Raw genomic sequence first — 22787 nt, 5'->3', positions numbered from 1 at the left:
CGCTTGATGATGATCTCATGCGCTTGATGATCTCATGCGCTTGATGATGATCTCATGCGCTTGATGATGATCTCATGCGCTTGATGATCTCATGCGCTTGATGATCTCATGCGCTTGATGAGGATCTCATGCGCTTGATGATGATCTTATGTGCTTGATGATACGGAAGCTCATTGTATTCAGAAAAAAACTGACTCGTAATAACGATAATTAAAAAATATATATATCGTTCTTACAACATAATTATGAGATTTTTGTTGTCATCATCTTCCTGCTGCACCGCTCTCTCTCTCACCTGGAAAAGCCTGGCAGCTCTGTGAGGATCCTGTTCTTCGATCTCTCCAGCGCCTTCAACACCATCAGCCGCTGCTCCTGAGGGACAAGCTGGAGACGGCTGGTGTGGAGTACGACCTGCAGAGTGGATCCTGGACTACCTCACAGACCAACCCCAGTTAGTAAGAGCCCGGGACTGTGTGTCTGACACTCGGACCTGCAGTGTGGGGGCGCCCCAGGGCACTGTCCTCACGCCCTTTATCTTCACCCTCTAACTGCAGACCTCAGACACGACACGGACAGCTGTGTCCTGAAGAAGTTCTCTGACGACTCTGCCATCATCGGACTCATCACGGATGACGATGATGTGGAGTACAGAGGACTGGAGCAGGACTTTGTGGACTGGTGTCAGCGGAACCACCTCAACAACGCGGGGAAGACCAAGGAGATGGTGGTGGACTTCCGCAGACACCACCCCACTGCCCCCTCACCAGTGAACATCCAGGGACGGGACATTGAGAGAGTGGACTCATACAAGTACCTGGGTGTTCATCTGAACCACAAACTGGACTGGACTCATGACACAGTCGGCTCTACCTCCTGAGGAGACTCAGGTCTTTTGGAGTGACAGGGCCACTCCTGAAGACCTTCTACGACTGTGGTGGCATCAGCCCTCCTGTACGGTGTTGGCAATCTCTAGCAGCAACATACAGCTATTCGAGTTCACAGAGGGCGGGGCAGAACTTAAAAAATGTATAAAATGTCTGAGTCCATGAGAGGTTTGTTCTTGTTCTTACAGCTCAAGGTGCAAGAACAATACTTTTGCTTCTTATAAAGTATGAATTGGCCTCATCCTAATTTCGCTTTCAACTGTCCTGTTTAATAAAGCTAATACATGCAAAAAACCCTTATAAAAATAGTGATGAGTGTGGCAGAAATCGATAGGACTCATCCTTAAGGCCACACCTACAATTGATTATTTTGCAAGCTCAAATTGACAAGCTTCACTTTTAGTTCATTAGATTCACAGACAAAAACACATTGAACGGAAAATAGTTTTACAGTTAAACATTTTTCAGCAAAAATGTATAACATTTTCCAAATAGCTGTTTCCCCCCTAATGCCTATTGTTAATCAAATCAGAAGAATACAAATTAGTATTCGGATTATTATGATTATACAAAACATGGATTTTTACAAATGTATTTTACCTTAAATCTCTTCATATAAAACGCTTTATATGTACAGTACTGCGCAATATTTCTGATATTCTACTCTTTGGTATTTAAGTATTCATAAAATTACCATATTCATTTTTTGCTACAGGTATAAAGAGATTTACCATGTTTTATCATAAGAACAAAGGTACATATTTGATGAATATTGATGTCATATTTAATAGCTATAAAGAGAAAAATATTTTTGAGAAAACCATAATAGCAGAAATATATCTTATTCGATGAAATGTTAAGTTAACATTAATGCTGCTGCAATTAGGCTATTCAAAAAAAAAAGTGTTTTAATTCCACACCCGACAACATAAAGTGTTGATGTGCAACTCCTTTGGCCAATGGCAGCGGCCCAAACAAACCTGTGTTGTAGGAGGCGGCGGCGGGACGGGCTCCAGACATCATGCTTTACACAGTTAGATAAACATTTAATGCATTATGTTAAATTAAAATGAGAAGACCGCTTTACCATATAGTTAAGAAATCACTGCTTTATTTCTCGTCTTTAAATGGTTGCTTTTTTAACAAGGGAGCGCAAGAACCAAGTATCTAAAAGGATAAAGACCAGTAGCAAAGTGCTGGACCCGCTGTATAAACCGCAAGCACTTTGACAATGAAATAATGAATCTTAAAAGTACAAAATGTTGGTGAAACATATCGGTAAAATGATGCCAAGCCCCCCTCCCCAAAATAAAATAAAATATAAAACTACATGAATGCTGTCCATTCTTAAAACGGTGACCTTTAAATGATAAATCAAAAGATTTATAGTGCCACAATATTTATTTAAAATGAAATGTGTGCATTTAGGCCTCTTCTGAACCACTCAACTGTACATTTAAGAATGCATACACAAACACTGTAGAAGAGAAATTGCAACATTTTGTAGTGTCATGAAGCATTTTAGTAAGCAACATTTAAACGGTTTGACATGGCATTGTGAGTTTTAAAACAAATGATTACAAAAAAATGCTTATTTTCAACAGCATTTTCACATTTTGAGAGAAAAAGTTTAAAAGTCCTTCTTTGTCCAATGAAACTACAGTGCTCACAAAAAGAACAAAACTAATTCAGGCAATGCTAAACCACCGCTTTACTCAAACGTCTCACGGAAAGTTCATTGGACCCCAATTGTGATTTTAACTAGGCAGCATGTTATTGCTTGAGCCACTTAAAAGACAGAAAGTTGAACTAAACAATGGCGAAGTTATCCTTGAAGCACACACAATTTGTATAATCCGTAGAGCAAATTCTTACCTTAATAAACAAAAAGGGAAAGAAAAAATTGGAACCCCAGACTATATGTAAAATCACATTTTTTATGTGGCAGTAGAACTCCAAAAATAACTATGCCAGCACTTCAAACCAGCTTTTGTTTTACAGCAATGGTGAATCAGATCAAGACCCTCTTCCAAAAGCTGCCACCACATTGTTTGATCACAGTCCTCACAGTTTGTGGCTCAATTTGAGTTGATGTTTGCACATGTTCAGCACATCACATGCACACATTGTTTATGTCAGAGTTGTTTTTATGGAAGCGACATGATTTTGGTAAAATGTCCTCAAGCAAGCAACAGCATCTTCAGAATGCAAAAAAAAGAAAAGAAAATGCATTGACACCTCATTGAGTTGACATGCAGTGTCCACAAACTAGTTTTGACTGCTCCGATTACAAATCCATCCCTGGATTTTGTAATGAGGCTGTAATATCAAGCAAAAAGCCCAATAAAGTAACAAACTGCCTCACAGCACTTTTTTAGAAATGAGTTTTGCTTAATGACATTATATAAATGCATCCTTGATTTTGAGGGCTGTGACCCTGCAATAGTGAGTCCATATTTTGGCAAAATATTATGAAAATGAATTCCTTCCCTACTTTAGGAACAAACACACAAAAAATTTTCTCAATAGCATTCTGCTTTTAAAATGACTAATAATAAATTAAAGAGGACATTGAATAGATCTGCTTAAAAGACAGTTTATTTCTATGTATATATATTTATATATCTCTATATACGGTGTGGAATAATGTCCAGTTCTGAAAGTCTGTGAGGACATTTTTTGTCAGTCCTTTGCCCAAGAAAAGAGAGATGGGGCAAGGGGTTGTGTTTGCAGACTGTGTAATGAGGATTTTAGGGTCCATTATTACGCCTTGCCCTCCTCTACTTTAACAGCCTGGGGTTTGATCGCTCCAGTGCGTGCTGGTTTGGCTTGCCCTGTAGGAAGAGGCTCCTGGTGTTTGCTGGTTAATCCCACTGGTGGTACTTTGCCTTCACCAACTGCCTTACGCACATCTCGGATGGTTTTGGTCTATAAAAATAAACCCATTTTCATTATACGCAGTTGTTAATGAAACATTGATATTAGCAATTGTTCATGTGTTAGAAAGTTAATTATTAGTTTTATAACAAATAAGGCCCCGTTTCAAAAAGCAATTAAAACCAAACCAAAAATTGTTAGCTTGGTTTTAGTTATTTTGTTTTCAATTAATTACCTTGTACCTTACTTTGATCTAGAACAGGAGTTCCCAAAATAACTATTCAAGCAGCCCCATTTGGCATATTCTTCTGCTTACCTGTTGTAAATAGTTTGACTCCCTTGATAATGTCTCTCTGAACCCAAACTCAAGTTTAAGTCTTTGCAGTTTTCTAAAACAGCAAACATTCAAGCTGACAATAAAACTTGTCGAGTTGCCTGAAAATGCTTTGTGAAACAGGGCCCTGGAGTCAATGGCTCCAACATTAAAGACATACAGTGCATGTGGAAAGTATTTACTCGCTTCACTTTTCCACATTATGTTAGCCTTTTTCCAAAATTCATTCAATTCATTATTTGTCTCAAAATATTAAAACAATATCCCAAAATGACAATGTGAAAGAAGGTTGTTTGAATTCTTTGCAAATGTATTTTTTTTAAAACACATGCACATAGTTTGCACAATACTTTGTTGAAGCACCTTTGGCAGCCCTTCCCTGAGAGTCCCCTTCCACAGACCTCCACCAGGAGTAAAGGCTATTTAGTGACACTTCATTTAACACCATCTGTTGCATCAGCCCACTGTTCATGAAAGGCTAGTAAAACATTAATTTCCTTCTGTCCTTAAATAGTGATGGTATTGACATTATTCCTCCCTCTTTTCCCACGTGATCGCCACTTGCATTGTAATTGCACTTTTGGTCCAGTGAGAACATTCATTTAAATGGCGAATGAGGGAAAAGGCTTGCCTCTAAAACATGCTATAAAGTAGGTTGATTTGTGTAAAATGTCCAATGTTCACAATGCACAGATTCCCTGAGCGGCCTGAAAACCACTTTGTAAAATGACTGAAGAACTGATTTTTTCTCAAGATCGGCAGCCTTATGTCAACTTATTCAACCAGAAGAAGGATTACGTAATATGGCGGTGCCCAGACGGGCTTTGGGAATGAAGAACTCATGACGCAGCAGTCGACTGTACATGGACCTGACATAAGCACACTCCACTCAACCACCAAAGAAGCAGATTGAGCAAGGTTGCTTTATTAGAGCAAAGCACTTCAAATACATAGTTCAAAACATGTTTGCGAAAACATAAAATGTAACACCGTGATGTAAAGATGGAATGATAAACATTGTAGATGTACTTTGTAAGTGTGTGTTGCAGCAAGATTAGGTTAAAAATATAGCCTATAAATATATATAATGGAAATAACTTTTTTTAACTGGCTGTTTTTGTCACATTTAACTTTATTTTATCTTTCAGAAAGTTCAGTTTTGTAAAGCCAGTCACAAACTTGAGAAATAGTAACATGTTAGACCACTGGAAAGAAAGAACATTAAAAATGTCTCAGTAACCATGAATAATCGTTAAATCGTGATGTATTTTCTCAATAATCGTAACTCTAAAATTTTATGTGACATTTGACATGCAGTAGACCTTGGTTAAGGTCAAGCACAATCTGTTTAGGAAAAGAGTTTTGGGATTGTTTAATGGAAGTAATTTGAACTTTCATAATGTTACTTACAAATTTAATACATTATGAACTACAGTAGCGTATTTCAGGTCTTTTCACTAACTAATTATCTAACAATATTCAAACCCATTTACATGATGGCAATGATTATAGGTCTTGATTATACACCAATAGGTATTTTATCATATTTAGTTTACCGTTTGTTTTCTATGGAGGGACCTGTGCATGGAGGCAAGTCACGTGAGGGTCCTCCTGCTTTCAGGTAAGGATCTCTGAGAAAAGGTCTGCAGCTGGATGCCTCCTAATTACAGCCTCAAGTCTTTAGAGTATGAGGCTACAAGCGTGGCACACCTATTTTTGGGCTGTTTCTCCCATTTTCCTCTCAAGCTCCATCAAGTTGGATGGTGAGTATCAGTTCACAGCAATTTTCAGATCTCTCCAGAGATGTTCAATTGGGCTCAAAAACAGATGTCCTGTAGCCACTGCTTTGTAATCGTGGCGCTGTGCTTAGACTGAGGCGAAGGTTTTTCTTACAAGACAACGACCCTGAGGTCCAGAGCGCTTATGGCTTTCATCAAGGATTTACACTGCTGTATTAATCTTTCTGTTGATCCTGATCCAGTTCCTGCCGCTGTAAAACATGCCCACAGCATGACGCTTCCACCGCCATGCTTCATTGTAAGGATGGTACTGCCCAGGTAATGACACTTGCTATTCTCTGTTCTCTCTCCACAGAGACTTCTTTGTCACCTCCCTGACGAAAGCCCTTCTCCCCCAATTGCTCAGTTTGGTCAGGCAGCCAGCTCAAGGAAGCCCCTTGAGCCCCATTCACACTTGCACCATGACCTGGGAATTTACCTGGCATTTTGCCAGAGCAGAGACATGCGATCACTTCTATTCCCATGGCAACGGCGTGCAGTGGTTATGTTTCTAACAGTTGCACACAGGATGCAGCTGCGCAGCAGATTACAGGCTACAGTGGCTTTGTTTAAAAATGTTTTTTTTTTATATTAAAACGCAGGTCCGATCACAGCTGGACATAGACCATTTGAGCCACTCCCCTCAGGCAGGAGGCTACGGTCCATCCGGACCAGAACCTCCCTCTGCCGTTGGACTAATGAACACTTCCTAAACACCGTCACTTTAACCATCACGCACTGCACGGTTCACTTTTTGCACTAAATATTTAAATTCAACTGTAAATTTGTGAACATAGTAAGCCTATTTTTATTTCTTATCCTATAGCAATTTAATTGTTTTTCTTTCTGAAAAATATAGGTTGTTTTATCATTGTTCGTTTTATGTTGCACTGAACCACCAAAGAAAGTTCCTATGTTTGTGAATTCTGTTAAACCTTTTCTGATTCTGAAGATGCTGACAATTTCTTTTTTGCATTGAAGAAATCACAAACCGGTAAAAACAAAAATCAGCTGTTAGTCAGCGGTCCCTAGTCAATGACGTTTATCTGGTTTAAGTTCTAAAACTTTCATCTTCAAATGATGTAGGTAGTTGTAAATACTTTAGCTGCATTACTGCCACCTGTATAATTTTAGGCCCGTTTATTCCAGGAATGCGGTGTTCAGTGTGAATGGTGCAGACACGGCAATGCACTGGGACTTTGCGTGTGTGAATGGTGGTGATTGAAGAGCATACTGACAATTTGTAACTGTCAATTTTACATGTGAATGGGGCTTCGGTGGTTCTAAATATTTTCCATTTATGGATGATGGAGGCCACTGTCATAGGAAGCTTCCATGCACCAGAACCGTATCCCCTTCCTTAGATCTGTGCGGCCCTCCGAGACAGGATAGTTTCAAGGAAGACAATTCCTTGGATTTCATGGCTTTGTTTGTGCTCTGACACTTAACTGTGGGATCTTATACAGACAGGTGTGTGCTTTTCCATTTCTTGCTTTTAATACATGCAAATGCAAAGAATTTAAACACATTGTCATTATGGGATATTGTTTGTAAATTTAGGGGCAAATAATGAATTTACCCCATTTTGGAATAAGGCTGCAACATAACAAAATGTGAATACTTTCCGGACCATGCACTGTAACACAAACATGCTTCTCTCATATCTAAAAAGAACATCTAGTACAGAATTATTTGAGTGGAAGTAGGGAAATAAAATGGTTGAATTACCTATATTTACAGTGGGTGGCTCACCTTCATGCCATCCTCTGGCCCTTTGAGAGGGGGCTCAGGAGCTGAGGGGGGAGTAGAGTGAGGAGGGTCACGGCCAGGATTGGAATAGGGGGGGGAACGAATGATGACAGATTTGTTGACCTGCATGACCGGTCTCTGTATGGGGTTAGGGAAAGGGCCAGTGGTGGGTGGACGCATGTGCATCATCATACTGCCCTGTGCAGTCTGAACCTGTAACCAAGTGAAAAAGGGGCGTAATGTCAAGTACGACCAAAGATAAAATAGCATTAAAATGTGATACATCAGGTTGGATACCTGGGCTTTTTTTTTTTTTATAGGAAAAGGATGGAACTTAAGGTGCACTATGCAACTTTTCTGGTTATTTTCATGTTATTCCTTTGCCTGGAATCTCCATGGAGACTAGCATGATGCCATTAGGCCAAGTAAGAATGTATGTTTTCCCACGTTTTTTTTGTGATAAAAACACCTGACATTAGGTTGTGTTCATTTTCTATTAACTTACAATGGAATATTTTCAGATTGAGGGCAGTATAACTAAGGCCAATTCACAAAAGAGATTCGCACCACAAACTTGACATTCAACTGGTGGTTCAAAGTCCAGTTCAACTGATCACACATTTGTGATTGAATAATACCAATATTTTGAAGCCATTAGGAAAAAATATTGTATTTTTAAATAATTATACAATTATAAGTTTCTTTTAGAGAAAACATTTAACTTTATGTTATGTAATGCCAATAATTGTATAAATATGAACCATAAGCCAGCAAAAACATTTGCATATTGACAATTATAGGGCATAACCTGTCCTCAAGCTCCTCCCTCCTGACCCCTGAATGAAAGCGCTAAACTATTCCCTTCGCACATGCGCAGGGAATTGTTCAGTTTTTTAATGCCTCGCCTCAGATTCACAGAAGTGTAGTTACATGCGCAAATCTAGTTTAAAATGGGCAACGGCTGCTTTTATAATCAACAATGCAAACTGCAGAGTGGAAGCGATTTGGGCATAAGATCATAAGTGTGGTGGAGCTGTATTTCTGGGTTTCAGATGACAACAATCTATCCATGAGTCAAGAGTGACGTCACTACCCTTGCCATCTTGAGAACGAAAGTCCCATTTGGATGTTTAACATCCCCAAAGACCCCATTTGTCGATAGAAATGGATTACTGTGGTCAGGAGGGACCAGTGGACTTAAAGAAATCACTCCAGACCGAGTGGTGAGCGGTTTGTTTCCGGTAGTTAGCAGCTGGCTAATGCTGGTTTATATATTATTGAGTGGCTATGCTAATAAACATTAGCCCACAGACAGTTTTAACGAGCCTAATTTCCAACTGTCCAGGTGTTATATTTTTACGATCAGACAGTCCGTGCTTTTGAAAACTTTGAGGGTTTGTACGGTGCAGAGGGCTTGTAGACGAGGAAACTTAGATGTAATTGTTTGCAAAAGTTTGTCATGGCAAGTTGTCACCGCTGTACGTAGGGATCAAAGCCCAATTCCATATTTCCCAGTTTTGTGACATAGGTAAATTCAGAGCTTCTAATGCAGTTTTGAAGTTTAGTGAGATCTCGTGGCACAAGATTACAATTACGACAAAGTCTAAGGAATAAAGTCTGGCGGTAATGCAACACTCGGATGTCAACCGCCATAAAACAACAACAACAACAACAACAACAACAACAACAACAATTACTTACTGCCCAGAGTGACATGTGTGTCATTAAGACAAATTTGCAATACCTGTTGAGAAAAGTGTGTTGGCAAAGGCCCTCCTGGACCAGAGGCCTTCCCGCTGGGACTTGCAGATCCAGGTCTGAAACACAATTCGCTTTAGAAAACAGCAAAATTTCCCACTGATATGAACAAGTTAGTTGAGGGAGGTTTATCACACCTATATGCTCCTCCAGAAATACCCGGGGAATGACTGGGTTTTTCAGAGAACTGAAAATTCTTCATGTCCATTTGTGACCCCTAAGATTGAATAAACCACAAATGTAAATGTTACTAAAATGTCACATCTGACACTGAATTGTGATGGGCAGCTTCTTGTACCTCTCTACTGCCAGTCATAATGGGGGGCTGTGAACCTGGGGGCATCATCCGACGTGGTGCCCCCACAGACAAGTTCTGCCCCTGCTGCAGCTGTATGGACTGGGGGAGTATCAGATGCTGCTGCGCAGATCCATAACGAAGCTGGGAGCCAGGAAGAGGCATGGTCACCTGCAAAATCAAAACGTTAAATTGTCAAATACAATACAACCTTTTTCAGTTGCAACAACAATAATAACAATAACTTATTATTATTAATTATAATCTTTTAAACAAGTCGAACTGCCAAACACAAGGAAATAGGAGGCCCACAATATGATGAAGGCACTTGGCTAAAGCATTCAAAATGTCTATGATCCAACAATGTTCATGTTTAATGCTATCCTTCTCAGATATGGAATGATATCGGTATTACCCAATGACGCCATTATCGGCCGATACTTATACTGGGCCAATATACATTGTGCATCACTAAGACAGAGAGCAAGCATGCGAAAGGAGGAAAGATCAATCAAAAAAAAAAAGACTTAGCTAGCAAAAAGACATCTACTCAAAAAGACATTCTGCGTCAACAGTTTTTTAGAATAAGGTGTTTTATCTTTATGTGGAGGAAGTGTTTTTTGGCAGCAAGCAGCTTTACCTTAGCCTTGCACTACATATTTTGAACCTTTTTTAACTTTACTTATTTTTTATACATCTGGTAGCTATTCATTGTCCATTGTTTTGTATTCATAGTTCAATTTCAAGTTCCTATGTTTGTGAATTTTGTTCATTGACAAATGGCAATAAACCTGATTCTGATACCTGTGCTGCACTGAGGAGAAGCATCAAAATGCTCATTAACTTGGCAACTTCACGTGGCTCAACAAAATTGCACATAATGCATGTTGAAGCCACAACCCCAACTTCAAGAACCAATGATCTATGTTACACAAACAAAGTCCACAAAGACTAAACTGACCTGGATGAGCTGAGAGTCCATTAACTGTGAAGAACCCATCCCAGGACCCTGATTCATCTGGTTGTCATAGACCATAGGCTGGTTCCCATTCATTGGCTGATAGTGGGAGCTTGACTGAGGTTTCACCATTTCAGAAGGCTGCATACCAGGAAAGCCTGAGTAGGGCCCTTTGAGGGTGGCTCCACCAGACAGAACCATGGGGTTGGGCTGGGACAGATTTGGGTGCATGTAAACCTGGGACCTAAACAAAGTAAAAGCTGGACATATGAGCAAAATCAAGTGGCATATGGCATGTTCCACTTTCATGTCCAAGTTTGTACAACACACGTTGTACACGTTAATACCTGAATGGGGGAATTGAACTGAACATCTCTTGAGATTGAGAGACAGGAAGACCCCCTCGAAGCCCCAGCTGAGCCTGAGCCTGAAGAGACGTGTGCAAAGACATCTGCTGGGCTGCAGCCGCCTGAATAGAACACCAAATGTAACACACTGACAAATTTTAACAACAGTTTGTTTCTAGTTTATTTACCTGTTGATAAGATTGTTGTTGTGTCAAGGTGGATGGTACAAGGCGAGGCTGGCTTGGGAATACATGTCCATCCAAGTACAAAGGGGGGATATGGTTTCCTACAAAGACAAACCATGTTATTATTTGTGTCAAATCAAACAGTGTAATGAGATGTATATTTTCTTTTACCTTGCATTGACATAGAGGGTGCAACTGACGCTACAGGCATGGGCATGGACACTCCGCCAAAAGAGCTGTAGCTGACACCACTAGAGGAGCCTACACTGCATGGAGGCTGAGGGCCTGAACTACCGGTTCCCGGAGATCCCTCAGGCAGTGACTGAGAGTTCTCCCATGCTTTACGAGCAGACTCCATCTGAAAGGTACCAAAAACAAATCCAATCAGAAATGAGGAAGAAAAAGAAAATAATGTAGGGTTATGGTAATAACATACGTACTTTCAAAGTCAAGTCGGCAGAGGGAAATGATAAGGGATTGAGGTTTATACCAGGCTGCAAATGGTTCGAACGGAGCATTGGGATACTCTGATTAAGCGCAGACTAGAAATAAACATATTGTACATTGTTAAACTTTTGTGCCAATACATCTGATTAACTTTAAACAACTTACATTATTAGTAAGTGCATCTTGAAGTTTGTTTACAGGATTTGACACAGGCACTGCAGCAGTACCTGACTGTAGACTAAAATCAGAGTCCTTGGCACTGACACCAAACTCAATTGGAGGCACAGGCAGTACACTGTCCACATGAAGATCCACACCATTGACTGGCGTAATAGGGCCACTTTCAAGCCTATCAACAACCTCTGAACCTTTGCGGTTTTTCAAGGAACGTTCATTTCCAATAGGGCCTGGCTTGTGCGATTCTTTGCTTTGATCTGGGCTTGCATCAGAGTCCTGATTCCAGAAAAACAAAAAAGTTAAGGCATTTATCACATCTCTGAAATATATTTTGAAAGACTGTTTACCTCAGAGTTGGGCTCACTCCCTGTGTACGAAACCTGTTTAGTCCAAGAATCTCCACCTGAAGATGGAACTGTAAGAGCTACAAAATGAAAAAAATTAAACAATGTTCTAGGTTTTTCTGCACTGCAACAATAATATCAAACTACCGGAGCTATTAGTTTCCCAGATTTCCGTTCCAAGATTATTAGAGGTGAGCGCATCCTCGGAGTGGTCAATAGTCATGCTTCCTTGTTTTTTAGCAAAGCGTGGAGGAATCTTGGATGCCATAACCCTGTTTTTCCCTGGCATCTAAAAAAAAAAAAAAAAAAAGGTCAACATAGAAATAATCCATTTGCAAATGACACATTCAGTTATTCAGCCAGATTAATCAAGTGCTCATCTTACTGTAGCCCCCTGTTCCTTTCTCCTTCTTTCATCATCCTGTGGACGCCTTTGTTTCTTAGACAAAGCTTCTTGGTAACCATCTGAGCTTGACAACGGTCCTCCTGTGTCACTTTCATCTATTGGCACAATGTTAATAGTTGACGCAAAAAATAAAGACAAAACATTTTGGAAAACGAAACTCACGTTGATAGCTACCGAGCTCATACTGTGACAATGGTTCGATGTCCGTTTTTACAGGTCCTTGCTTCAGGTCCTTGTTTAATTTCTTCCCAGTGGATTCACTGGGGTCCCTTTCCTCAGGCTGGTCAAGGCCATAAACAGATCTCATCTCTTCTGGGGTCCTGGGTTTAAGATAAAGACATATTGTAAAGTTATGGGAATGCATAAACAATGTAAAGCCAATACAGATAGTATGCCAAAATAACATAAAAACATAGAATACAGAAATATGCACGCAAAAGCATAATGTAATAGCTTACCTCCTACATGATACATTTCCATTTGGCCAATTGTCATTTCTGTTTGCTGATGATTGTGGAGGATTTTCAGGTGTACGAGACCTCATCTTGTTTGTCTCCAGAACAGGTTGTTCTCCTTTTCGGTTTTGTCGCTCTACAAGTGGTCTCTGACTTGAAAAGCTTCTTTTTGAAAGTTCTCTTTTCTCACTCGCACCTGGTTCACCATGACCTGCGTCTGTGGGGATATCAGCATGGCCCTGTTGAGCTGAGCTGCCACTTCCAGTCCTCTTGTCCCGCCAGTCCGCAAAGTCACTATTGTCTGAACCAGTTTCCCATTCCTCCGTTTGCTGACCAGAACGTACCACCGAGCAGTGTCCACTGGGCCAGCTGTCATCACCTTTTGGGCGAGCAGGCCAGTTTGCAAAGTCGCCATTTAAGTATTCATCACTCGTCCATTGGTTTGAGCCAGGGTCACGTTCTTGCCTTAATCTTCGGAAACGTGGGGGTTTGTCTTGACGAGGTGGTCTGCGTCTTCTTAAAACTTGTCTGTCAGGGTTGTCATTATCCAAGAAGTACTCCCCATCGCGGTCTTCGGTGCCATTTTCATTTAAGGATACTGTGAATTTAGGGGCATATTTCAGACTCTCGCGGTCAACAGCGGATCTACGGGAGTATGGATTTTCCTGTCCTGGATCATAACCATTTTCCTGAGCTGGTCCACTGTTACCAAACGGAGCTCCCCGGCCCCTCCATGAGGACATATCTCTTGAGCCACTATAGTTTGGATTGTAGCCTCCACTGATGTTCAGTCTAGGAGGCAGGGCACGACCCACAAGACCTCTCCCTTTTGATTTTTCTTTGGAATCAGTGGGTGCCTGTGCCTGGTCCTCAGTATACACCTTATTTGATCTCCAAGAATCCCTGTCAGCTTTCCGGACTTCAGCTTCTGGGTACACTTCACTATTTTCTGATCCCTTCTGACGGCGTCTCTTGGGCATCTCTTCATATTCTGAAGCTTCGCTCAAGGTTTCACTAACATTGCGTCTCCTTGGCTTACCCCTTTGAAATTCTTCCACCTTTACATGATCTCTAGGCACTGCACGGCCTCTGCTTGCCCGGTGAGGCCCACTAACACTGCTGTTATTATTGTAAGCTCCTCTGAGACCATCTCCAGTTCTTCCACCTCTTCCTCCACCTCTAGAGTTAAATTCTCTAAAGCCACGAGTGCTACCTCTACTTGAGACCCTCACATCACCAAAGGCCTGCTCTTCATCGATAAAAATCCAATTGTTGCGGCGTAACTGTGGCTCGCGGTTTTCATAGCCATCTCTGGGTGAATGACTCTTACCATTCTCCCAGCTGTTGTCTTTTGTAAAGTCTTCATTCTGGATACTCAAAGGTTTGTCAGTTTTGGTTGGAGCAGGGGACTGACGTTGGCTCTCTTCAGGCTGTTTTTCGAAAGGTGAAGCCGAGCGCCGGCTGTTTGTTGGCTGGTTGTCCTTCTTCAAGTCGTACACATTGGTGAGAACTTCTTTTTCAAGGCGATATGGTACAGGTTTCACATCGGATTCTAATTTAGGCTTCTCATTTTCTTTATCTTCTACTTTTAGAGCTTTGAGAACTGGCTTTTTGATTGGTCCAGTTCTGCGAGTAAGCATTCTCCCACCAGTCTCAGATGACTGTCCAACACTACTGCAGCTGGAAGGGGGTTCAGACCACTGACCATCGTCTTTCTTCAGTGAATCTCTCTTCCAAATATCCTTCTTAGACGCATCATCATGTGACTCAACTGCCTCCCTTATGTACTTGTCTCTGTGGTCCACTCTTTGATAATCAGCGTCACCATGGTGAGGAGGGTGAGCTGGAGAAAGTAATTCATCATAGTGTCTGTTTTCTCTGTCTGGTCCTCTATTGTGGTATGCATGATTATCATGAAGACGGTCTAGGCGTTCTTTAGCCCTCTCTTCATAAGAATCATGTGGTGGGCATGTCATGTCACACCTATAAAAAAATTATAACTATAAATATTTTTTTTTTTTTTAAATAGCTTATTACATGCAGGTACAGTGCTTAATAACATCAACAGAAAAAACATTTGCCTGTCATCTCGGCGCAAACTCTCAGAGCCTTCAGGTTGTCTCTGATAGGGTGGAGTGAAACTGCGCAAGGGATAGCCTTCTTGGTTCCACATGGTGCAGGATTCGGTTGAAGGCGCTCTCCTCTCTTGATGCAAACTTGAATGGCAACCTTCATCAGACACAGGACTGTGATCCTGGGGCAGCATGGGTTTTATCATCCCAGCTAACATGAATAAAGAAAACGTACAATTACAAAATGTAATTTGCCTACACATGTGCAGTGGGTGAGCACTGCTTACCTGAAGATGAATAATAGTCCGTAGGAGATCTTCCTTGGTTAATACGTGGGTCCATGTAAGGTGGCATCATCATCCAGCGAGGGTCAAATCCGAGAACATGCGGAGGGTAATAACCTCGTTGAGCATGGTTTGAGCCAGTGGTGGAAGGGTGGCTGGATTGTTGCCAGTGGTGCATTTTGTAGGACTGTTCCTAGTAAAACAAAGACAAAAAATTACAGCAGAGTCCCTTAAGGTTACCTGGCCTTGTGTTTATCAAACTGATGACTAATCCTTAACTTTTCCTTCACTGATCCCCCCATAAGTTAATCACAGTATACATTTTCCCCCATATTGATCGATCTCGATTTTTGATAATACTGTATTTTGTTCAATCTTCTTGAACCAAATGAAGTATCCATGGGTCCAAAGTAACTCCACACGCTCCTTGTTACTGTCATCTTGAGGACAAAAGCTGCATGCCCAGTCTGAGCTGTGTACACAGTCTCAAAACAAACGATTCCTTTTCTGTAACATCCTCAAGACTGTTTGTATCCAGATATGGATTACTGTCATCAGGAGCGACCAGTGGACTTAAAGAAATCACTGTAGTCTGAGCAGTGAGCCGTTTGTTTCAGGTAGTTTGCAGCCTACTTGCAGTTTTAACAAGCCTAATTTCCAACTGTCCATATGCTCTTGAAAGCTTTGAGGGGTTTTCACAGTGCAGAGGGCGTGTGGACAATGAAGCTTGGATGCAAATGTCCGCAAAAGTACTGTGGTCTACTATCTACTGCGACTTGCCGCAGTAGATAAGGATCAAAGCCGATAACTTCTATATTGTTGAAGTATCAACAATTTTTAGTTTTAAGCACTGTTTTTCCTTACCATTTAACACCACGCCATAACTTCTTCAAAATGGCAGTGACAATAACAGGGCCAGGATCCCTACAGATTTTTATTTTGTGTCGACGGGACCAATAAACCCAGAGACGTTTACAATTTGGAACGTTAAGCCTTTTGCATGCACGCGTTAGCAGAAACACAGGCGAGCGTCAGACCTTCACACCTGACCTTGGGTCTTGTATGACAGAGCAAAGGGTCTGTACAGAGCCGACTCTATAGGAAATAGCGGTGAGGCAGAGCAGTGGCACCGCATGTACTTAAGAAGTAAAATGTGCACTGAAAAACTAAATCTTAACGGCACTGAAGCTACGTCCTGACCGTCGGCTAAGCGTACCGTGTATCTGCATCCCATCTCTGCAGAAAAATATGCGAGGATCAAATTACGATTTCCTTTTATAAATGCTTGTGTGTACGCGACGAAGGGAAAGAGTGCAAGGACAGACAAAGCAGATGGTGGTCAACAGCGTTTAAAGTAAACGTTTCCAACTAGTAAATCTTTAAAAAATATTTCACTAAAACTTCTGTAAAAAACCTGAACACTTATTTATGCAGTACAGATTCTCACACGTGGAACGTGATAAGCGCAGACTAAATGCATCAAGCAGAGAGCCAATATTAATCCCTATATGAAATAAAAACAAATGCCCTAAAGCTATAGATCTGCAATTCACATTATTTACAACAACAATAATCAAAAGACAGGATGAACTATTATTATATTATACATTATATTGTTGTATAAAGTTGTATTAGTATTATATTATACATTATTCCTTAAAGGTTGAATGGATGATTTTTTTGGCCCAAATCTGAGTCTTATTTCCTCGTGGTGTGGACTGCCGATTAGTCCTGCCACGTATGAATCATAAAACGCACCTACCGCTCACCTGCAGCCGCGTGCGCGTTGTCCCCATGTTTCCGCGTGTCTAAGCGCATTGATCTATCATAATATAGTTCCCTCAGTGTACGGGACAAAATGAAGACTGAGAAAGACAGCTTTCTCAGTCAGAAGAAGACGGAAATCTACGGGAGACGAGAGATGTGATGCGATCCGTCGCGCTAACAAACAAACGCACGTGTTGTATCATTCCGCACGGGGGAGTAGCATGCACGTTCTAAAATCGCCGAAAAATCGTCCATTGCGCCTTTAACTTGTGGGCTGGAAATAATGTACATTCTGAATAATTTCACCTGTTGCTGGTGATGTGCCTGCTTTTGAAAGCGGGGAGGAATTGGTTTGGTTGTATGACGGCCAGTGTTGTCTCCTGGGGGAGAGGAGGGCTCTAGACCTTCCTCATCACTTCCACGGTAACCAGAGAAGACCGACTCCTCTTGATAACTATGTGCTGAAGTGTTATCAGCTGTGCTCTCATTTCCATCTAATGAATTAGAAGAAAACAGACAATGTTAGCACCAAACCACCACCCAAAATTGCCACATTTTGAAGAGGATTTTCTTTTGAACCTTTTGTGCTGTATTGCCAGTTGTCCTGGTGGCATTTATTTTGATCTCGGTTGGGAGAGAGGGAGAAATCCCTTCCCTCTACATCTTTGTAGGCATCGTCTGGTCTAGAAGTCTGTCTCTCAATTTTACCAAACTTTTCATCTAGTTTTTTGAGTTTTTCAGCACATGCAGCTAATCGTTCCTCCCGGGCTCGCCGCTCCTCCTCTTCCCGACGTCTGCGAGCTCTTTCAACAGCCTCAGACAGCTCAGCAGGCACAAACTTCCCCCTGCCTGGTAGTTGAACATGCCGTTGATGGTTCTCTTGTTCCAATAGAGGGTCAGCATGGTGTTTCAGCTGTGGTTAGTAAGGTAAAGGGGAAGGAATAGTTAAAGTTATAGTTCATATGCAAGTCAAACAACAAACAGTATGTAGTTAAATCATATAAAACAATGTATTATTGTGGCTGTATATGTTAAAAAATAACAAAGGCTGCAGGCACACATCACTAGGGTAACAATAAGGTCATCTGGCCCAATTCACAAAGGCTCAGTGACATGTGTGCATGTGCCTTATTTATTCCCTTAAGTGATGCTCTCTCAGGAATTTTAATCCTTCATGGTGTTCACTCTGCGGCTAACATTAAGAGTTAATCTTAGACCAATTGTCTCAGAAGAGAGTAGAAAAACAAGATGCCATAAGGACTTACCTGGCCGTCTGCAGAGATGCATCTGCCACTGGTTTTCCTAAGAGGATCATGATGATGTTGGTAGTGATAGTTATTTTCTGAGCCCTCCTGGTGCTGAAAATCATCTACACTTAGGGAGGACAGGCAGTCACGCTGGTTGTCGCTCTCCCAATCAGTCCTGTGTGGTCAGATTAAAGCATCAAATCAAAACTACAACACAGTCATGGTACATTTTAAACCAATTTCAAGGAGAGATGCTTTTACCATTGTTTGTTTTTCTCAAAGGCTGCGTGTTCCTCTTCATCATCACTAAATTTAAGTTTTTCACTATAATCCACTTCTTCATGGAGTCCTAGGGCAGACAATAACAAAAAAATACTTTCAAGTTTTGGCCTGAAATCACAGTAATTGCGAGAGAATTACCTGCCCATCCATCCTCGCAATCATTGTCCAAATCGTCCAGATCCTTTAGGTCTTCAGGATTAATAATTGCTGGTCGAAGTGGCTTGTCACCGGGCCTGCGGATGGGCTGAGAGGAGACTCTGGGTGGTGCGCGAACAAAGCGGTTCTCCCTCCTCAACTCTCCGCTGCGTTCAAATACACATTATCCAAATTAGCAGTGCGCTTTTTCAATTGCCATTGTCACTTTTAGTCATGTTCTATACACTTACTTTACCAACTCTGGTTTAGCATAGTTCTGTCTAAAGGTTGGTTTACTTTCAAAACGAACAGAGGCTGATACAGTATTATGTGCATGTTCTGATCCTGGGGCTTCCCGTGTTTCTTTAGAACACATCTATGAGGAGAAAAGAATAATACAAATTGTACCTGGGGCTTAATGTTTAACCAAAGAGAAGAGACATATATTGACTTACAAATGCAGGCAACATATCATGGTAGACAGCAGTTGATGTGTGTTGAAGCTGGTATTGCAAGGCTGTAGGGACTGTCGTTTTGCGAACAGGCGGAGTTGGTCTCAAGGAGGGCTCTTTAGAATCAAAGCTTGGTGACGGAGTCATTGTTGAAGAGGATGTCGTGGTGCCGGTGGCAGAGGAAGGGTGAGATGAGGCTGGATGTGTCCCAGACTCACCTAAGGCAGTAGTCTTCCCCTCAGGATCTGCTGGCAGAGCGAGGGTCAGAGCTGAAGGTTGAAGGTTCCTGCCACCACCTTCCCTCCAGCTTGTTACATCTAGTGAGAAACGGATGCATAGATATTTAGGGGAAAATAGTTAGAGTATTAACACTCGTGTTGAAATACATGATCACATGGTTACATTCTTGTTAATGGTATGTTATCCCCAAATTGGGAACTTACTCTGGGGGCGGAGGCTTGGTCCTGGCCCATACGACGGATCGAAGCCGCTTCTTTCCTTGCCAGCCTTGTCCTGTTCTCCAGCTGCTTTCAGTGTGGGAAATTCCTCGTGAGAGAAGGGTTGAAGTCGGCTTGAGCCCCTTAAACCATCCAGCTCTACTCCCTTTCCATTTAGCTGGGCCCATTGCTTTGGTCCACCTGTGTTTGTGTTCTATGGACATGAGAAAAATAATCAACTAAACTCAATGTGACAAATTACCTTAAGATGCTTTCTTAAAAGGGCCAATAATTTATTACTGAAGGCAATTTTAAATAAAATGAGATGTCAGGTCTTATCCCTAACCATATTCAGAATATTGGTTAAAGGCAAATCAATTCCGTATTAAAGACCATTTACATAGATGATGTAGAGCATCTTATAATAATTACACTTTACTTTAATGCTGTTTCAGAAACACTGCTGGAAACATATAAACATTATTCTGAGCAATTTAACAATAAGGAACAACAAGGAACGTCTCCTCACGTGTATGGGCACATACTTAAAACTCAAATATCAGTATTTTTGGATTGGTGCATTCTACAATCCCACACTGGACTACGCAACCACCAAAGTGGTCATATACAGCAATTAGGTAAACGATATTCCTCATTGTGAAACATAAAACCATTAAACACACCTCCGGGTTGGCTATTGGTGATGGTTTCTGAAGATTGGAGACAGATTTCTGTAAAGCCTGCTGCGGCTGCAACTCCTGCAGCTGTTGTATTGATACAATAGAACTATATAATAAAGAAGAAAGTGTTTTAGTTTAATGATTCACGTCATTCAATGTTTAAAATTCTCAGGTGATTTTATAATCAAAATCAGCCTCCAATTACCTCTTTTGATCGGGTTGTTCCTGCTTGTTTGCCCATCCTGTACCGTCTTTAGGCACAATGACCACGTTTGGATCGTTTCCTTTGTTTTCAGATTTTAAACTTGGCAGATGAGCAGGTGGGGGCATACGCCGGGCTGTTGCCACTTTGCCAAGACTCTGTAAGCCATGTCGAGGAACTACTGGATATAGGGTGAGAAATAAACTCATACTGAATATTTCATGAAATAAACACAGCAGCAAATTACCTGTATTTTTGGGGGTTTCTATTGATTTTCCCTTGTACTTGTCAAATAGGCTGAGCGAGGAATACTTGCTTTTCCCATCCTTGGACTTGGTAATTTGCCCCAAACGATCGGACATTGCGATGTAATGTCATCGAGTATGGAAATTTCTCTTTTCTCCTTTTCACAATGCCTTCTGATGCTTCAGGAACACAAAAAGTAATAACAAAGTTATTGCATTTTATTAATATACACATTGACAAGAAAATAGTAGAGATAACTTCAAATAAATACAAAAAGAAAAGCGGGCATTTTAGACTGTTTCTACACACATTGAAGCCTGTTTGAATCTATCACTTAGACCTGTGCGGCTTTAGTACCGTTTTCATTAGAAAGGCACAATTACTCTGTGTTCGTGTTTTGGCGAACAAAACAAAATCTACTTTTATAGTCTTGATAGGTCTGGGAACATGAGAAAACACAACTAAGATTTTGTCTAGAGTCCCAGTTTACACCTACACTCAAACTCCATTAATGCAAAGTATTTATATTTACCCAAAAAAAATAGAAAGACAAAAGTTACCATCAAATCGACCAAATATGCCTCCAACACAACACAGTGAGGCTTTCCCCAGCACAGCGCAGAAGCAGCAGCCTCTTGCTAGTGGAAAATGCTAACCAGCTGCGGCTAGGCTAATGGAAATGGTCATGTAAACATCAGACGCTGGTGGAGAACATGGCCATATCCGACATTTTAAAGTAAACAATTCGCACTCTTCACTTTTGCAGACATAATCTTTTGGGTCAATAATCACAGCATGAGCCAAAGCATTAGAGGTTAATCGCAGGTTGTCCACAAACTAGCGAAAGGGCATTCCCATTAAACTAGCCGCCTACAGTCTCCCGACCATGACAGGCCTCGGGGCCGAGTGTCTTTATTTACGCACCTTAAGACGCACGGTGCGATTTGGACATTTCCACAGCTCTCCCACTCGCGACTGCAATAACCCGTAATATTAGCATGTTATGGAGACAGAAAAGGGAATGTGGGGCAAGGCGATTAAAAATGGCTGCTGCCCAGAACAAAGCAACAATAAAACTAGGCAGCGCAGAAAAACACGCAAAAAGCACACATTTGACTCAATCAGCCGCTTCGATGACTCACCCGGTGAATCACTTAGTATTTAATCCAAAGAATAGTGGCGATATATTCCCACGAAATACAGTTGATTCGACGGATGGAAGGCGATTGTAAAAGCCCGATCGACATAGGTTGAATTCCTCGCAGAGTTGTTGCTGGGGTCGCACCCGGCCTGAGACTGAGCGGGGCACAGTGAAGCTGGAGCGGCTGTGGGAGAGCGTCATGCGTCACCACGGCCGGAGACGTCAGCGTCAAACCGTGCGAACGCCCTGGTGGTTCAACTGTGCAACTGCAGGCACGAGAACTAGAACTGCTGTGCGGCCCAGATCCATGTGTTTGCGTCTAACATACAGGCCTGTCCAAACTACGGCCCGGGGGCCAAATGCGGCCCGTAGACCAATTTGTGTTGGCCCTCCGGCTTCCTGCTAAGTTGGCCCAAACAACAAATAGAAGTACTTTTACTGTAAATTGAAAAAATTCAAGCATTTTGATGTTACAGTGATCCCTCGTTTATCGCGGGGGTTACGTTCCAAGAAGAACCCGCGGGAGTCGAAATCTGCGAAGTACAAACCTTTATTTTTTTACAGTTATTATACAATGAAATACTCCATAAAACATTGAAGCTCACGCGAGGCGCCGTTCTCCCCGGCCTCTCACTCGCAGCGCAGCTCTCACCGGCGTGTCCCGCAGCTCACATGCGCGCTCTCCCCGGCCTCTCACGCGCAGCGCAGCTCCCCCCGGCGTGTCCCGCAGCTCACATGCGCGCTCTCACCGGCCTCTCACGCGCGCTCTCACCGCCGTGTCCCGCAGCTCACACGCGCGCTCTCACCGGCCTCGCAAACTTCAATTTGGCAAGCGGTTTTACGTACAT

General features: G+C 41.8%; 1 protein-coding gene across 1 annotated transcript; it reads right to left on the bottom strand.

Moving 5' to 3' along the window:
• Window positions 1–2269: 2269 nt before the first annotated feature.
• prrc2b (proline-rich coiled-coil 2B) lies at window positions 2270–22119 on the bottom strand. The gene is made up of 30 exons (XM_072453171.1): window positions 21941–22119; window positions 20800–20977; window positions 20556–20733; window positions 20354–20456; window positions 19677–19884; window positions 19237–19550; window positions 19033–19157; window positions 18785–18948; window positions 18626–18713; window positions 18383–18539; window positions 17697–18030; window positions 17424–17611; window positions 15354–15543; window positions 15076–15277; window positions 12998–14977; window positions 12702–12859; window positions 12519–12634; window positions 12281–12422; window positions 12137–12213; window positions 11778–12065; window positions 11606–11707; window positions 11337–11523; window positions 11169–11266; window positions 10981–11102; window positions 10637–10877; window positions 9679–9846; window positions 9518–9597; window positions 9367–9439; window positions 7626–7835; window positions 2270–3812 (listed from the first exon to the last, which is right to left on the bottom strand). The coding sequence occupies exons 2-30, from the start codon at window positions 20912–20914 to the stop codon at window positions 3648–3650; spliced, it is 6573 nt and encodes a 2190-aa protein (XP_072309272.1). The 5' UTR covers window positions 20915–20977; window positions 21941–22119; the 3' UTR covers window positions 2270–3647.
• Window positions 22120–22787: the final 668 nt, after the last annotated feature.

Source organism: Eucyclogobius newberryi, unplaced genomic scaffold (genome assembly GCF_026437365.1).
Source record: "Eucyclogobius newberryi isolate DKJ021-1_F unplaced genomic scaffold, fEucNew1.0.hap1 SCAF_2, whole genome shotgun sequence".
NCBI lineage: Eukaryota > Metazoa > Chordata > Actinopteri > Gobiiformes > Gobiidae > Eucyclogobius > Eucyclogobius newberryi.
The sequence above is the reverse complement of the archived record's forward strand: the minus strand, read 5'-3'. Positions and strand labels throughout refer to the sequence as shown.